Below are 18,804 nucleotides of genomic sequence, written 5' to 3'. Positions count from 1 at the left end.
CATTCTTTACTGCTCCATTGGAGTAAATTAATGCAGATGACTGCTCTATTAGACTATTTCAATTGTTATTAGCAAAAGAATCCAAACAATGTTGCAGAGACATATGCTGTAAAATCCAACCTATCTACTTAAAATTGATAGTTTGCAACTTTTATACATGCTATTGTGAGTAATTTTGTATATTCTTTAGAACAAAAACATTCATGTATACAGATATGTACGTATGTATACAGTTTACGCTATTCACAATCAGTAATTTGTAGTACATATTCACTTGGAAGAGTAGTGGAATCCATGAACTTTTTGAACATCAACTGAAACAATACGTTTGGTCTGGTCATGAAAACCAACTGTCTTCATCATAAAGAAAGGGCCACTTCGTCATCAGAACTACTACTATTTCTGCTGTTTTCACCCTTGGCCCTACATTCTATTCCTACTTGTTATCTCAATAAGACAATTGGGTCAATATATGTGCCAAACTACAAGAAATAAAGGCATAAATCTGTTGTCTAGTTTACAACTAAACTTGCTAACATGAACTACGTATACCATATCATTTTGCTCACACAACATAAAATTTATGGCCTAACAAAAAAGCCAGATCAAGACACACGATAGTGTGTCGTGTGGCCCAAGAAGCCGGTGTGCCACACCGTGGGTATATTGACAGGAAAAAAGAAAACATGATTTTTACACCTTTGTATCACTGTGATCCCTTAGCTAAATTGTGACCCAGTCTGAGAAAACCGGTCTTATCGCCCATGTCAGCAGATTCGATTTTTCATCCAGGACACAAAGCTACATTAAGAAACTATCTAATTCCACAATCAAAATCAGCTAGACTTGAGTGGTCTGGTTTTGCTGGCTGCTTTTCCCAAGTCCAGTGGCGATCCGTACGTGTGGTGTGGGGCCTTAATGGAGCTCTGGTCAGCCTGGGGATGACTGTATGTGGCTGTACAGCTCTGTGGTATTGAATAAGTACCTCTGCTGTGAAGTTCCTTTCATTTTAGCCAGTTTTGAGACCTCAATGGCCCAAAACTTGGCCTAATTCATCCCTTGGCCTTCCTTATCAATTTTTGAACACCGTCTTGCCTGCCTTCCAGGGCCCCCGCCTCCCACCCAATTTGCAGCTCGCCTGATACAGTCAACCTCAGTTTAAAAACTATCTAAAATGGTGGGAAACTTAGCTATTGGCTACTTGCACAGTGGATGCTCTGGAAGGTAAGGAATTGGTGTAAAACGTGTGAAAATTTAGTACACATAGCTTCAACCATTGGTGAGATACAACACACTAAATACTTAAAACTGGCGTTTTTAAATAGGCGATAAGCCCAGTTTTCCCAGACTGGGTCACAATTTACTGCAGAGTTGCCCACTAGTTAGGGGAGTCCACATTCCAAATTTGCAGCATTTCTGAGATACAGCCAAAGTTTCAATTTTTTTTTTTAGTTTTTTTTTCTTTCTTTGTCTTTTTGCATACTTTGCAAACTTTCTATGAAACACAAATGCGTTATTCAATTGTATCAAAATTTGGCACACATAAAGAGAGTCCAAGGCAAATCCTAGTATCAAATTTGGCGAAAATCCGATGATTGGTTAAGGATTTATGACCAATTATTTGCGTAAAACAAAATCAATTTGTTGTCATGGCTATAGGGTAAACCACTTCATGGAATGAGTTGAAAATCGGTTTGTGGATAGATCAACCATTGTAGGAGTGCCTTTTTGGTGGTTTGAAAGCAATCAAAATAAAGACCATGGAGATATGACTCGAAACTGAAGATGTGTAATAGTGCTGAAACGATTATTCGGTTATTTGACTATTCAGTTGGTATGACACTATTTGATTCGATAACACACTATTCGAATAATCTTTGTACACTATATTCAGATGGAAAAGCCAGCCTTGAAACTTAAGATTGTGAATGAAGTGATGTATCTATGCTATAACATTCTCGTAAACACAATCCAATCACCTACAACTACACCATTAATGACATCTCTATCAAAGAAGTTTTATCTACCAAATATTTAGGAGTTACAATCACCAACGACTTGTCTTGGTCCGCACATATTACTAACATCACATCCAAAGCTCTATCAGTCAAACATTCCTACAGAGAAATCTTAAGTCCTTCCCAGCACAAATTAAATTGAAATGTTATAATGCCATGATAGATACTGGATACTTGTCTGCGGTGTTCTAAACTGGGAATGTTAAAGTCAATGAGCATGTTGGATACGCTGCTGAAACGTGAGAAGTCAGCCATAATGAATCTGGCAGATTGCCCCTGTACTCTTTCAAGCTTATCAATATCTCTTCTGATGTAGGGGGACCAGACAGGATTGGCGTATTCTAAGATTGGTACCCTCCTCTACAAAATTGTTCATATTCTCATTGATATATCTCCTGTTGATTTAATCCCTGTCACTTCCAACACCAGAGGACATGACCAAAGATTTCATCACATCTATGCAAGGACCAATCAGTACAGTAATTCATTCTTCCCTAGATCAATAAGACTGTGGAATTCACTCCCACCTGACCTAATCCAACAACAATCATTACAAATTTTTAAGCACCAACTGAAATTATTATTACTTTCCCCTACCAATCAGTAATCCCATAATTAATCACATTGTAAAACATTTTGTATGCATGTTTCATATGTGCGTTAATCCTCAAACTGAGGCTGCACATTTCTTGGAAAATAAAATAAAAATTCTGTTTTAGAAAAGATAGAAATAGCTCTTAGGCTTTACCTCACTCCATAACAAATGTTTTAATACAAGTATAAGCTTAAAGAATAATCGAATATTCGGTTGTTTTGTTCACAACTATTCAAATAGTAAAAATTGCTATTCGTTTCAGCACTTGTCTGTAAACAATTGCGTGATCAAGATACGTGAATAAAAATACCAATAATTTTCATGCCTACCAGACAAACCGCTTAGAGCAATAAGCTGAAAATCGGTGTGTAGCTGAAATAATCATTGTAGAAACTCCTTGCAGTAGTACAGATGAATCAGAGTACAGACCAATAAGTTATGATTCGAAAGGCAACTACGTGTAGCAAATGCGAGATCGAGATACTCTAATAGAACGGTCACCCTAATAGAGCATTCAGCTACGTTTATAACTTATTGCGTTATAGAATTCTATTACATTGCAAGTTGTTCTGTAGAGAGTTCAGCTAATCTTAACAATTCATCTACAAGCAAGTCACCCTGTAGAAAGTTCAGCTACAAATATATCGCTGTGCAGATTCAGAACATTACAAGTCACCCTGTAGAGAGTTCAGCTACAAACAAGGCACTCTGTAGAGAATTCAGCTGCAACCAAGTCACTGTGTAGAAGGTTCAGCTACAAAGAAACTACCCTGTAATGAGTTCATCTACACAAACAAGGTAAACCCTATAGAGATTAGCTACAAACAAGTAACCCTGTAGAGAGTTCAGCTGCAAACAAGTTACTTTATACAATGTTCAACTACAAGTAAGTCACTCTGTAGAGAATTCTGCTACAAACAAGTTACTGTGTAGAGAGCTCGGCAACCAAAAAACCATCCTGTAAAGAGTTCAGCTATACAAACAAGTTACTCTATAGAGAGACCAGCTAGAAGCAAGAGAGAGTTCAGCTGCAAACAAATCATCCTGTAGAGAGTTCAGTTACAACAAATCACCCACCCTGTAGAGACTTCAGCTACAAACAAATCACCCTGTAGAGAGTTCTACTACAATCAGATAACCATGTAGAGAGTTCAGCTAGAAACAAGTCACCCTCTATTACATTGAGAGTTTATCCTGTAGAGAGTTCAGCTACATTTCTAGCCATCCTGTAGAGAGATCAGCTGCAAACAAGTTATGCTGTAGGGAATAATTGGCATGATGTATATATAATCTAATCCAAAACAGCCAAGCTGTAAAAAAAGTGTGCGGCCCTCAGAAAGGCTATGGTGAAAAAAGATGTGAAATCCAAGGTGGCGGCCAAGAAATGGCTGTGATGGTAGGTTAATGGTAAAAATTTTAATAATGACAATTCAGGTAAATTTTGTGAAGCGGCACAAAAATTCACCTGAATTGTCGTTATTAAAATTTTTACCATTAACCTACCATCACAGCCATTTCTTGGCCGCCACCTTGGATTTCACATCTTTTTTCACCATAGCCTTTCTGAGGGCCGCACACTTTTTTTACAGCTTGGCTGTTTTGGATTAGATTTCATTTCTTTTTGTATTTGTATACCCCAAAGCCGGCCTATGGCCAGCTTTGGGACTTTTTTAACCTATGTTTTTTTTCTTTACTACAGGAAGACGAAAAGATGAAGTAGATGTACTTTAAATATTTTAATAGTAAATGTACAAATTATATATATAATACATATGTGATCGGATTTGCGAAAAGGGGTCTTCCACACACATCCAATTTGCCAACTTTGACAATTGATAACTTCAGATTGGAAAGAGCTATTGCCTTGAAATTTGGACAGTGGTGATTTCTTTGCAGCTGAACTCTCTACATGATAGTTTCTTTGTAGCTGAACTCTCTACAAGGTAATTTCTTCTAGCTGATCTCTCTACAGGGAGATTTTTTGTAGCTGAACTCTCTACAAAGTAACTTCTTCTAACTGATCTTTCTACAGGGTGATTTGTTTGTAGCTGAACTATCTACAAAGTAACTTCTTCTAGCTGATCTCTCTACAGGGAGATTTGTTTGTAGCTGAACTCTCTACAGGTGATTTGTATGTAGCTGAATTCTGTACAGGTGATTTGTTTGTAGCTGAATTCTGTACAGGTAGTTTCCTTGTAGCTGAACTCTCTAAAAGGTAACTTCTTCTAACTGATCTTTCTACAGGGCAATTTGTTTCTGGCAGAATTTTCTACAGGGTGATTTCTTTGCAGCTGAACTCTCTACATGATGGTTTCTTAGTAGCTGAACACTCTACAAGGTAATTTCTTCTAACTGATCTCTCTACAGGGTGATTTGTTTGTAGCTGAACTATCTACAAGGTAACTTCTTCTAGCTGATCTCTCTACAGGATGATTTGTTCGTAGCTGAATTCTGTACAGGTGATATGTTTGTAGCTGAGCTCTTTACAGAATGGTTTCTTTGTAGCTGAACTCTCTACAAGGTAACTTTTCTAGCTGATGTCTCTACAAGGTAGCTAGTTTGTAGCTGAACTCTCTACATGGTGGTTTCTTTGTAACAGAACTTTCTACTAGGTGACTTCTTCTAGCTGATCTTTCAATAGGGTGATTTGTTTGTAGATTCACTCTCTACAAGGTAACTTCTTCTAGCTGATCTCTCTACAGGGAGTAACTGAACTTTCTAAATGATGGTTTCTTTGTAGCTGAACTCTCTACAAGTTAACTTCTTCTAGCTGATCTCTCTGCAGGGTGATTTGTTTGTAGCTGAATTCTGTACAGGTGATTTGTTTGCAGCTGAGCTCTTTACAGAATGGTTTCTTTGTAGCTGAACTCTCTACAAGGTAACTTCTTCTAACTGATCTTTCTATGGGGCAATTTGTTTCTGGCAGAATTTTCTACAGGGTGATTTCTTTGCAGCTGAACTCTCTACATGGTGTTTTCTTTGTAGCTGAACTCTCTACAAGGTAACTTCTTCTAGCTGATCTCTCTACAGGGTGACTTGTTCGTAGCTGAACGATCTACAAGGTAACTTCTTCTAGCTGATCTCTCTACAGGGAGATTTGTTTGTAGCTGAACTCTCTACAGGTGATTTGTTTGAAGCTGAACTCTCTAAATGATGGTTTCTTTGTAGCTGAACTCTCTACAAGTTAACTTCTTCTAGCTGATCTCTCTACATGGTGATTTGTTTGTAGCTGAACTATCTACAAGGTAACTTCTTCTAACTGATCTTTCTACAGGGCAATTTGTTCGTGGCAGAATTTTATACAGGGTGATTTCTTTGCAGCTGAACTCTCTACATGGTGGTTTCTTTGTTGCTGAACTCTCTACAAGGTAACTTCTTCTAGCTGATCTCTCTACAGGGTGATTTGTTTGTAGCTGAACGATCTACAAGGTAACTTCTTCTAGCTGATCTCTCTACAGGGAGATTTTTTTGTAGCTGAACTCTCTACAGGTGATTTGTTTGAAGCTGAACTCTCTAAATGATGGTTTCTTTGTAGCTGAACTCTCTACAAGTTAACTTCTTCTAGCTGATCTCTCTACATGGTGATTTGTTTGTAGCTGAATTCTGTATAGGTGATTTGTTTGCAGCTGAGCTCTTTAAATAATGGTTTCTTTGTAGCTGAACTCTCTCAAGGTAACTTCTTCTAGCTGATGTCTTTACAGGGTCACTAGTTTGTAGTTGAATTCTCTACATGGTGGTTTCTTTGTAACTGAACTCTCTACAAGGTAACTTTTTCTAGCTCATCTTTCTACAGGGTGATTTATTTGTAGCTGAATTCTGTACAGGTGGTTTGTTTGCAGCTGAGCTCTTTAAAGAATGGTTTCTTTGTAGCTGAACTCTCTACAAGGTAACTTCTTCTAGCTGATGTCTCTACAATGTCACTAGTTTGTAGTTGAGCTCTCTACAAGGTGACCTCTTCTAGCTGATCTTTCTACAGGGTGATTTGTTTGAAGCTGAACTCTCTACAAGGTAACTTCTTCTAGCTGATCTCTCTACAGGTAGATTTGTTTGTAGCTGAACTCTCTACATGATGGTTTCTTTGTAGTTGAACTCTCTCAAGGTAACTTCTTCTAGCTGATGTCTTTACAGGGTCACTAGTTTGTAGCTGAATTCTCTACATGGTGGTTTCTTTGTAACTGAACTCTCTACAAGGTAACTTTTTCTAGCTCATCTTTCTACAGGGTGATTTATTTGTAGCTGAATTCTGTACAGGTGGTTTGTTTGCAGCTGAGCTCTTTAAAGAATGTTTTCTTTGTAGCTGAACTCTCTACAAGGTAACTTCTTCTAGCTGATGTCTCGACAAGGTCACTAGTTTGTAGCTGAGCTCTCTACATGGTGGTTTTTTTGTAACTGAACTCTCTACAAGGTGACCTCTTCTAGCTGATCTTTCTACAGGGTGATTTGTTTGAAGCTGAACTCTCTACAAGGTAACTTCTTCTAGCTGATCTCTCTACAGGGAGATTTGTTTGTAGCTGAACTCTCTATAAGGTGATTTGTTTGTAGTTGATCTCTCTGCAGGTTGATTTGTTTTAGCTGAACTCTCTACAGGCTGATTTGTTTGTAGCCGATCTCTCTACAGGGTAATTTGTTTGTAGCTGATCTCTCTACAGGGTGATTTTTTTGTAGCTGACCTCTCTTCAGGGTGATTTGTTTCTAGCTGATTTCTCTACAGGGTGATTTGTTTGTAGATGAACTCTCTACAGGGTAATTTGCTTGTAGCTGAACTCCATACTTTGTGTCTAGTTTGTAGCTGATCTCTCTACAGGGTGATTTGTTTGTAGCTGAACTCCTTACATTGTGTGTAGTTTCTAGCTGATCTCTCTACAGGGTGATTTATTTGTAGCTGATCTGTCTACAAGTTGATTTGTGTGTATATAGATGATCTCTCTGCAGGTTGATTTGTTTGTAGCCGATCTCTCTACAGGTAATCTGTTTGTAGCTGAACTCTCTATAAGGTGATTTGTTTGTAGCTGATCTCTCTGCAGGTTGATTTGTTTTAGCTGAACTCTTTACAGGGTGATTGCTTGTAGCTGAACTCCTTACATTGTGTCTAGTTTCTAGCTGATGTCTCTACAGGGTGATTTTTTGTAGCTGAACTCTCTTCAGGGTGATTTGTTTCTAGCTGATCTCTCTACAGGTAAATTTGTGTTGATTTGTTCATTGCTAATCGCTCTAAAGGTAATTGATTTGTTGCAGTTGAACACCCTGCAAAGTGTTTTGTTTGTAGCTGATCACTCTAAAGGGTAATTTGTTTGTAGCTGAACTCTCTCCACAGTGACTTGTGTGTAGCAGAATTCTGTGAAACTGAATTCTCTAGAGAGTGACTTAATTGTAGCTGAATCCTCTACACAGTGCATGACTTGTTTATAGCTGAACTTTCTTCAGTGTGACTTGTAATGTTCTGAATCTCTATAGTGGTATATTTGCTTAACTCTCCACATGGTGACTGTCTTCTTGCTGAACTGTCTATAAGATTAACTGTTTGCAGCTGAACTCCCTACAGAATAACTTGTGATGTAATAAAATTCTATAATGGAGTAAATAAAATAGCCGAATGCTCTATTAGGGTGACTGTTCTATTAGAGTATCTCGATCTCGCATTTGCTACACGGAGTTGGCTTTCGAATCATAACTCAGTGGTTGGTAATCCGATTCTTCTGTACTACTGCAAGGACTTTCTATGAAGATTATTCCAGCTATACACCGATTTTCAGCTCATTGCTCTAAGCGGTTTGCCTAGTAGGCGTGAAAACTAATACTTTTTTATTCATAAAAATCAATCGCGTAATTGTGACACAAGTTGGGTTTTGTGTCATATCTCCGTGGTCTTTATCTCGATTCCTTTCAAACCACCAAAAGGCACTCCTACGATGGTTACTCCATCTACATAGCAATTTTCAACTCATTCCATGAAGCGGTTTACCCTGTAGGCGTGACAACAAATCGATCTTGTTTTACTCGAATAATCGGTCATAACTCCTGAACCATTCATCGGATTTGTACCAAAGTTGATGCTAGGATTCGCCTTTGGACTCCCTTTCTGTGTGCCAAATTTCAAGGCGATCGGAGTACGCGTTTGCTTGTTATAGCAATTTTTGCAAGTGTGCGAAAAGACGAAGAAGAAGAAAATAAACGAAGAAAAAAACAAAACTTTGGCAGCTCGTATCTCGGAAATGGCAGGAGCGATTTCCTTCAAATTTGGAATGTAGACTCCCTTGGCTGGCGGGCAACTGTGTAGCAAATTTGGTTCCAATCAGATAAGTGATCACCGAGATACAAAGCTGTGAAAATGACGTTTTCGTTCTTCCTGTCAATATACTCACGGTGTGGCGCGCCGGCTTCTTGGGCCGCACGACACACTACCGTGTGTCTTGATCAAGGCATACGATAGCGTGTCGTGCGGCCCAAGAAGCCTGTGCGACACACCGTGGGTATATTGATAGGAAGAAAGAAAACGTCATTTTCACACCTTTGTATCTCGGTGATACCTTATCCGATTGGAACCAAATTTGCTGGAGCGTTGCCCGCCAGCCAGGGGAGTCCACATTCCAAGTTTGAAGGAAATCGCTCAAGCCATTTCCGAGAGACGAGCAGCCAAAGTTTCGGTTTTCTTCGTTTGTTTGTTTTCGCACACTTACTATAAAACGCAAACGGGGTACTCCGATCGCCTTGAAATTTGGCACACAGAATGGGAGTCCAAAGGTGAATCCTAATGTCAACTTTGGTGTAAATCGGATGAACGGTTAAGGATTTATGACCAATTATTTGCGTAAAACAAGATCAATTTGTTGTCATGCCTACAGGGTAAACCGCTTCATGGAATGAGTTGAAAATCGTTTTGTGGATAGATCGACCATTGTAGGAGTGCCTTTTGGTGGTTTGAAAACAATCGAAATAGAGATCATGGAGATATGACACGAAACCGAAGGTGTGTAACAATTACACGATCGAGATTCGTGAATAAAAATACCAATAATTTTCACGCCTACCAGGCAAACCGCTTAGAGCAGTGAGCTGAAAATCGGTATGTAGCTGGAATTGTCATCGTAGAAAGTCATTGTAGTAGTACAGAACAATCGGTTTACAAACCACAGAGTTATGATTCCAAAGCCAATTCCATGTAGCAAATGCGAGATAGAGATACTCTAATAGAACAGTCACCCTAATAGAGCATACAGCTAGTTCAAGACTTATATAGATTTCTATTACATTGCAAATTATGTTGTAGGGAGTTCAGCAACAACCAGTTAATATTGTAGACAGTTCAGCTACAAGCAAGTCACCCTGTAGAGAGTTCAGCTACAAATATATTGCTTTATAATTATAACAAGTCACACTGAAGAGAATTTAGCTATCAACAAGTCATGCACCCTGTGGAGAGTTCAGCTGCAACAAGTCACACCGAAGAGAGTTTAGTTATCAACAAGTCATGCACCCTGTGGAGAGTTCAGCTACAAACAATTCACTCTGTAGAAATTCTGCTACAAACAAGTCATCATGCTGAGAGTTTAACAACCAAAATCCACTAAAGAGTTCAGCTTTACTAACAAGTTACTCTGTAGAGAGATCACCTAGAAACAAGAGAGAGCTCAGCTAGATAACATCACCTTGTAGAGAGTTCAGCTACAAACAAATCACACTGTAGAGAGATCAGATAAAAGAAGCCACCTTGTAGAGGGTTCAGCTGTGAAGTGATCACCCTATAAAGAGTTCAGCTAGAAAAAGTATTACCCTGTAGAGAGTTCAGTTACAAAGAAACCATCCTGTAGAGAAATCAGCTAGAAACAAGTCACCTGTAGAGAGATCAGCTAAAAAGAAACACCATACTATAGAGAGTTCAGCTACAAACAAATCACCTTGCAGAGAGTTTAGCTACAAAAATCACCCTGTAGAGTATTCAGCTACAAACGAATCACCTTGTAGAGTGTACAACTAAACACAAGCCACCCAGTAGAGAGATCAGCTAGAAGAAGTTACATTGTAGAGAGATCAGCTAGAAGAAATCACCTTGCAGAGAGTTCAGCTACAAAGAAACCATCCTGTAGAGAGTTCAGCTACAAACAGATCACCCTGTAGAGAGTTCAGCTACAACCACATCACCCTGCAAAGAGTTTGGCTACAAAGAAACCATCATGTAGAGAATTCAGCTGCAAACAAATCACCCTGTAGAGAATTCAGCTACAAACAAATTGCCCTGTAGAGAGATCAGCTAGAAGAAGTCGCCTTGTAGATAGTTCAGCTATAAAGAAACCACCATGTAGAGAATTCAGCTGCAAATAAATCACCTGTAGAGAGTTCAGCTAGAAACATGTCACCCTGTAGAGAGATCAGCTAGAAGAAGTCACCTTGTAGAGAGTTCAGCTACAATGAAACCATCATGTAGAAAGTTCAACTACAAACAAGTCACCCTGTAGAGAAATCAGCTAGAAGAAGTTACCTTGTAGAGAGTTCAACTACAAAGAAACTATCATGTAGAGAGCTCAGCTACAAACAAATCACCCTGTAGAGAGTTCAGCTACAAAAGATCACCGTGTAGAGAGTTCAACTAGAAAAAGTCACCTTGTAGAGAGTTCAGCTACAAAGAAACCACCATGTAGAGAGTTCAGCTGCAAACAAATCACCCTGTAGAGAATTCAGCTACAAACAAATCACCCTGTGGAGAGATCAGCTACAAACAAGTCACCGTGTAGAGATACCAGCTAGATACAAGTTACCCTATAGGGATCAGCTACAAACAAATCACCCTTTAGAAATATGTGTTGGAAACAAATCACCATGTAGAGAGTTCAGCTAGAAACAAGTCATTCTGATAAGAGTTCAGCTACAAACAATGGGAGTTTTAGCTACAGTTCAGTTCTGTATAAGAAGTCACCTTATTACCTAAAGTATGTTGAATATTTTTAATCAGACAAAAAGCTGAACACAAAATTTCTTCCTTTGTTCCACAATTCCTACAGAAAAGAAAAAAAAAGTTAGAAGGGAGCACCAAATCCAGTTAATGGCCGGCTTTGTGGCTTGCAATACAAAAAGAAGTGATATTTAAACCAAAACAGCCAAGCTGTAAAAAACGAGTGCGGCCCCCGAAAAGCCAGGATGAAAAAAGATGTGAAATCCAAGGTGGCGGCCAAGAAATGGCTGTGATGGTAGGTTAATGTTAAAAATTGTAATTACAACAATTCAGGTGAATTTGATGCCGAATCCTAGTGGAGGAGGCAACGCAAATTCACCTGAATTGTTGTAATTAAAATTTCTGCCATTAACCTACCATCACAGTCATTTCTTGGCCGCCACCTTGGATTTGACATCTTTTTTCATCCTGGCCTTTTTGGGGGCCGCACTCGTTGGCTGTTTGGTTTAGATATATATATATATATATCCCATCCAAAAACAGCTTATAGCTGTAAAAAAAGTGCGCGTCCAAGTAAAGCAGAGTTAACTGCAACAAAAAGTAATGATATCATAATGCGGCCATGTGCGAGGTGTGCAAGTTGTAAAATTAATATTAGCTAATCAGATAATACAATGTTATTGTTAAAGTGTTAATGAGAACTATGTGATGGTGCTAGTTTTTAAGTGTGTGAGCATCTTCATAAATGCCACATAAATTTAATTCTCAATAAAGCAATGTGTATAGATTCTCTGATAGTAATAAATAGTTTGAGTTTGGCCACCTTTCCTTTGTTCGTAGCATTGCTGTATACAGGAAAGGCGGCCAAACTCAAACTATTTATTACTATCAGAGAATCTATACACATTGCTTTATTGAGAATTAAATTTATGTGGCATTTATGAAGATGCTCACACACTTAAAAACTAGCAGCATCACATAGTTCTCATTAACACTTTAACAATAACATTGTATTATCTGATTAGCTAATATTAATTTTACAACTTGCACACCTCGCACATGGCCGCATTATGATATCATTACTTTTTGTCGCAGTTAACTCTGCTTTACTTGGACGCGCACTTTTTTTACAGCTATAAGCTGTTTTTGGATGGGATTTCAATACTTTTTGTTAGAATAAGCAATGCACTGTTGATAACAGTAGGTGAGTTTCCATGGTTTTGACAGAAACCCCAGACTACAATGACAGAATATTAAAATATAACTGTAATTTTAGTGGCCAGGGCCGCCCACATTGGGGGTAACTGGGGTATTTTGCCCCCTACCACAGCCCGAAAGGGCCACTTGAATACCTGTTTAAAGAAAAATCGATATACTCTAATAGAGCAGTCAGGATCTAGACCCTTCCTTGCCCCTGGGCCCCTCTTTAACTCTTTTCCCTGGGCCCTCTAATTTCTCTGGACGGCCCTGTTAGTGGCATGCAACTGCAGTCAACTAACACCTATTTTAACTAGTAAACCCTTAACAACACTTTGCCTTTCATCTTGTACTGCATTGAAACGATCAAGATACTCTATTAGAGCAGTCACAAAACAGCTATGCTCAATAGATAGAGTATTAATTGCCGATCTCAGAAATATATAGTTTGTTGGGTTGGAATTAGCTACTTTGGCATGCACAGTGCTTAAAAACTGAAAAAAGGTATATTTTTTCTCCAGGGCTCCCCATACATTTTAAAGGGAAAAATGGCACAATTGAATCAGGAAGCCATCTAGCAATCTGGACTATCTTGAAATTGCAGTTGCTTCTAGCTGCAAGTTTGTACATGTAATGAGAGTAACTTCAGATCGTATCGGATCTCAGTGATCTTCGTATGCTTTGTGGTGAGCAAATATGTTTCACCCACTGCACACTTCTCAATACAATGGTGTATACCCATAGGCAAGTGGCTATCTCAAGTAACTAAAAACATCAAGTTAACAACTTATAAAGGTAAACAACTAAAGTGGAGGTGCCACAATGATGCAACAATACTTAAGGTGGAGTTGTGGTTTCAATTATGGTATTGTTATGTCGACTTTGAAGTGGTTTATACTTTTGAGCTGATACACAGCCATCAGAAAATTGCTCTGGAGTTGAAAATCGCTAACCCGAGTGAAGTAACTACGCACTTTAAAGTAAGCACCAGTGACTACTGTCCACCCAACAGTACGTTTTTAAAAGTTTTAAAGTATTCTACATACATTGCATGGCTTGAAAAGGTTACAAAACAACACTAAACTTACTTATATGTAACGCACACGATAAAACTAAGATTTTCATGATGATCAGCGTGTGGACAAACCCCACAGCGATTTTCATCCTCATTGCAGCTCGGACGACGGAGCAATCCCAAGTTAAACGCGAGTTGTTATTTTGTGCCAGGGTTCTATTGGGGAATATACGGAGAATTTTTTTATTAAAAAATCTCGGATACTGGAATGCCTACTGTAGGGTAATCATGTATGGTGAAATCGATGATGTGAATCTTGAGGTGATTGAGTGAATACTGAAGCGATAACAGGGCGATCAATGTTCGGAATGCACAAAGGAACGCAAGGCATACACCTGCGGTTGCGTCTAACCGCATGCAATAAAAAAAATAAATGAATTAAAAAACTTCCCCTTTGATGTCGGCAACCTCGATCACGAAACAATCGGCATGGATTTGCTTCACTGTTTGTGTGGTAGTTACTAGTGACACGATGATTTCAACTGAGTTCAACTCTAGAGTTTCAGAGGGATAGCGTAAGTGACGGGTGGATTACAGGAAGGCCGAATTTGACAACGTTCGTTCTTGTAAAATCCTCACGTAGTGGTCGCGTCATTTATTGTCTGCGGCGCGCGTTTCTGCTTTACTGGCCGCGCGACTCACTACCGTGAGTCTTGATATATATATATATATATATGTAATTTGTATAATTACAGATAAAATCAAAAATAGTTAAATTATTAAAAAATCTGCTTTAAATCTTTTTCTTCTTCCGGTGGTAAAGAAAAAAAGATAGTTTTAAAAAGCCCCAAAGCTGGCCTATTTGGGGTATACAAATACAAAGAGAAGATATCTAATCCAAAACAGCCAAGCTGTAAGAAAAGAGGGCAGCCCCCTCCCCCCCCCCCTCCCCCCCCAAAGGCTATAATGAAAAAAGATGTGAAATCCAAGGTGGCAGCCAATAAATGGCTGTGGTGGTAGGTTAATGGTAAAATTTAAATTACGACAATTTAGGTGAATTTGGTGCTGCCGCATCTTTTTTCACCATTACCTTTTTAGGGGTCGCACTCTTTTTATACAACTTGGCTGTTTTGGATTAAATATCATTCTGTGTGGCTTCATAAGTTAGTGATTGTTGTTACAGTAGTTACTCAGACTTCCCAAGTGGCACAATGAATAAACTTTGTGTCCATATATGGCTACTTACACAAGCTATGTGGTTCAAGGGCTAATCAGTGGACATTAACTGATAAAATGGATTAATGGACTGCCAAATAGTTCAATTGGCCTGGTAATTCATTATTAATTGTCTGAGTTGGCAGAAACACATGCATGGAAAGAGAAACAATGAAGGGTTAAATGTCCGGACAAATCGCTTGATGTCCACTCAACTTTCACAATATCCTCTACATTGTGTCATTTCTGAAAATTTAGTTTACACACTGCATTCCACAGCTGGTTTGTCCCATTTTTTGCCATTGTGCATGCATATATGTATGTGTCCACCATACTATGTACATCTGGGATAAAGCAGCCAATTGTCAACTCAACCTGTCTCTATTGATGTATAGCACTTTAGACAACACTTTTCAACTCAAAGAATGCTTATCTCTCATATTATGAAAGGAAACACTTCTTGCTATGTATAATGCAGTAAATGTGCACTAGTTCAGGAGGGATCCGATTCTCTGATTATTTCAGAAATGGAACCTCTGTGGGTGTATCTGCTTTAGTACTAATGCATCTTGCTATTAAATGCACAACACAAGGTTTTTGTGAGGCAAAGTTTTATTATATGGATGGGTGCTATCCCATCATTAGGGACCCGCTGATTATGCTGGCATAATAATGAGCATAATAGGTACCTGAAAGCATTGAGCATAATGCTAGCATAATAGGCAGAACACTTGTGCATTACCATAAATTCTTGCTTATCAAAATGCATATCACAGAAAAAGATCGATATACTCTAATAGAACAGTCAGAGAACAATCAGACAGCTGACTGTTCTATTAGAGTATATCAATCTTTTCTGTGACATGCATTTTAACAAGCAAGAATTTAGGGTCTGTGCTTCAGCAACTTACTGTTTTCAGAAAACATGGGAACTGAGTTATAAATATTGGGCATAATTTGAGCATAATAGGTAACTATTGAGCATTAATTTGAGCATAATAGGCAAAATTTTGAGCAGTGCAGCATAGCATAATAGGTAAAATAATGAGCATAATCGGCAGGTCCCTACCCATCATTATTATTATTACAACAGCAGTAGTTGTCAATGGGTTGACAGTGAAGATTACATATGTATAATACTATAATTCTTTACCGTATTATTACTGATGATTAGAGTCAACTGGTGAATTATCAGGATCATTTGGAGCTGTTATTGGTGGAATAATAGGAGGAGTTGTAGTGGCTATAGTCATTATTGTAGTAGTGGTGGTGGTGATTGTATGGATGAGAAGATCAAGAAAGAACCAAGTGGATATTGTTGACTACGGTGAATTAAAAAGTACGTACATACAAATGTGTATGTGACCAAATATGAACTTACATATGTAATAGTATTAACCTAATTTTTACAGTACAAGCTACATTACAGTACTACTCAAATGTAATGTCGTCTTGTGAAAGTGCAAGCGATTAGAATTAAAAGGCGTGACATCCATTTTGCTTGTGAATATTCATCACTCATGAACAAAACAGGTTAATTATTTAATTAGCAAGTTTTTTAATTACTTGCACTCTCACGAGACGACATTACATTTGAGCAATACTGTACATTGGAAAGATGTGTAGTATGCTATTGATGTTTCTTCATTGTTTTCTCTTTGTTGATGGAAAAGAGAGAAGATAGAGCAATGGCAAGTGACAACAATGGATTCACCTGTTAGTGGTGAATACCATTGTACAAGTCTCAACTCCATACATCATTGCATTCATAATTAAAGTGGACCGATACCAATACTAGTATCAGTATCAATGCTGATACCAGTGGGATCAAATTGGATCGGTATCGGTAATACGAGGTACAGATACCACCAGTAGACACCACTATTATTAAACCATAAGTTTCCAGTAGCAAATAAATTAGTTGGGCTAGAAAGTAGCAAAGAAAAGCCTCTATTACTTTTCCCCAAGTATTGCTACAATTGCTCGTGTGTATTCTAATATATTAAAGCACGTGAATCTTTTGTAATTAAATGACAATGCAGTTGTTTCTCAAAGAATAAGTTTATGATTACTTGGCTTGTTTTTCATGAAAAGGTTTGGTTGCAAGGCTGTAACAAACATTGTAGAATTATCAGCTGCCCACACAATTAATTACTTAATTGATAAGCTTACAAGAACACTACCTCCAATCAAAAAATTGGTAATCCACAATGATGTTTATCATGTTTAGACAATATTTTGAAGCTTGATTGAACTGAGATCAATCAAGCTGACCAATTACAGTGGTTCCTCAATTATCCGAACTCGTTGGGCCCTGGATGTGTCCAGATAATCGAAAAAGTTTGGATAATCAAAGCCCAATGATTTATATACAGAGCCTTGCTCAATTAGTCTAATAGAACGCACACCTTATATAACATACTCTAATAGAGCAGTCATCGCTACAGTTCGGATAACCGAACGTTCGGTTAATCAATGGCCAGATAATTGAGGGACCACTGTACCATGATATTTTAATAGCTAGCTATGTATCACAACTGTAAAATTTCTATAATAAACTTGTATAGGCTTCAATGCTTAGTATTGGTATCGGAATCGGTTTCTTCCTAAAGTAGTTACGACCCAACTAAAAATTTTTATTCCCGTTGGTACAGCTATAATCATAGTTGCCGCAGTAAAATACGCCCGAGTATCCACATCCATTCCTACAGTAAACATATGATGAGCCCAAACTATAAACCCCAAAACACCAATTGAAATTAAAGCATACACCATCCCCAAATAACCAAATATCCCTTTTTGACTAAATACTGGGGTCACTTGAGATACAATCCCAAACCCGGGTAATACTAAAATATATACTTCTGGATGTCCAAAAAACCAAAACAAGTGTTGAAACAAAATTGGGTCTCCTCCACCTGCCGGATCAAAAAAAGATGTACTAAAATTCCTATCTGTTAATAACATCGTTATCCCCCCCTGCTAAAACTGGCAAAGACAACAATAACAAAAAAGCCGTTACCAAAATTGCCCAAATAAATAGTGGCATTCTATCAAAACTTATTCCTGGGGCCCGCATATTTAAAATCGTCGTAATAAAATTCATTGACCCCAATATCGAAGAAATACCCGCAAGATGTAAACTAAATATCGCCATATCTACTGAAGGCCCTGAATGTGCTTGAATACTTGAAAGTGGCAGATACAATGTTCATCCTGTCCCCGCTCCTTGTTCCACAAATGCCGACCCTACTAACATCATTATTGCTGGCGGCAATAATGATGTTAGTAGGGTATCAGCAGATAATTTCAGTACAAATACTTGTATCGGAAGTATCGGTAAAAAGTGGTATCAGTCCATCTCTATTCATAATTTTCCCTACATAGCTGCTATACTGTTTTTACTACTATGTAGTTCTGTATCTCCAAAGGTTCTTAGCGTTAAAGCTGAAACTTCACCGAAGCTACACTGTATGTAGTACAGTGATTTAATAATAACAAGTTTACAAAATGAACAAGTGCTAGACAAATTAATTAATTACTCCAATTACACTGTGAGGAATAATGTCGGTCTTATAGTTTACTTCAATCACAAATAATAGGTGCTATATATATGCTTGTAAGTGGTAGTAGTGTGAAAATACAGTTGGCATCAGTTGAGGTGTGTAAGAATGTTTCTATGATCCCATCTCAAAGATCTACAATTGTTATACATGAATCAGAAGGTATGGTAGTACTGTTTAAGTAGAGATAATGGTGAAATTTTTGCGTGCCGCTCAAAATTCCGCCTTTAAAAACTATCCTAGAGACATTTCACATAACGAAATTCACCTTTACGGAGTAGTACTAGTCCATATAATATACAATACAGCGTTAA

At 38.1% G+C, this 18,804-nt stretch overlaps 1 protein-coding gene across 3 annotated transcripts in view; it reads left to right on the top strand.

Moving 5' to 3' along the window:
• The window catches only part of LOC136250834 (uncharacterized), a 443,931-nt gene that overhangs the window by 237,175 nt on the left and 187,952 nt on the right, over window positions 1–18,804 (top strand). For all 3 annotated transcript variants that reach the window (XM_066043154.1, XM_066043155.1, XM_066043153.1), the window contains one exon: window positions 16,102–16,266. In XM_066043154.1, the coding sequence (XP_065899226.1) occupies window positions 16,102–16,266 (165 nt within the window). The remainder of the gene's footprint in view (window positions 1–16,101; window positions 16,267–18,804) is intronic.

This window comes from Dysidea avara, chromosome 3 (genome assembly GCF_963678975.1).
Source record: "Dysidea avara chromosome 3, odDysAvar1.4, whole genome shotgun sequence".
NCBI classification, from domain to species: Eukaryota; Metazoa; Porifera; class Demospongiae; order Dictyoceratida; family Dysideidae; genus Dysidea; species Dysidea avara.
The sequence above is the reverse complement of the archived record's forward strand: the minus strand, read 5'-3'. Positions and strand labels throughout refer to the sequence as shown.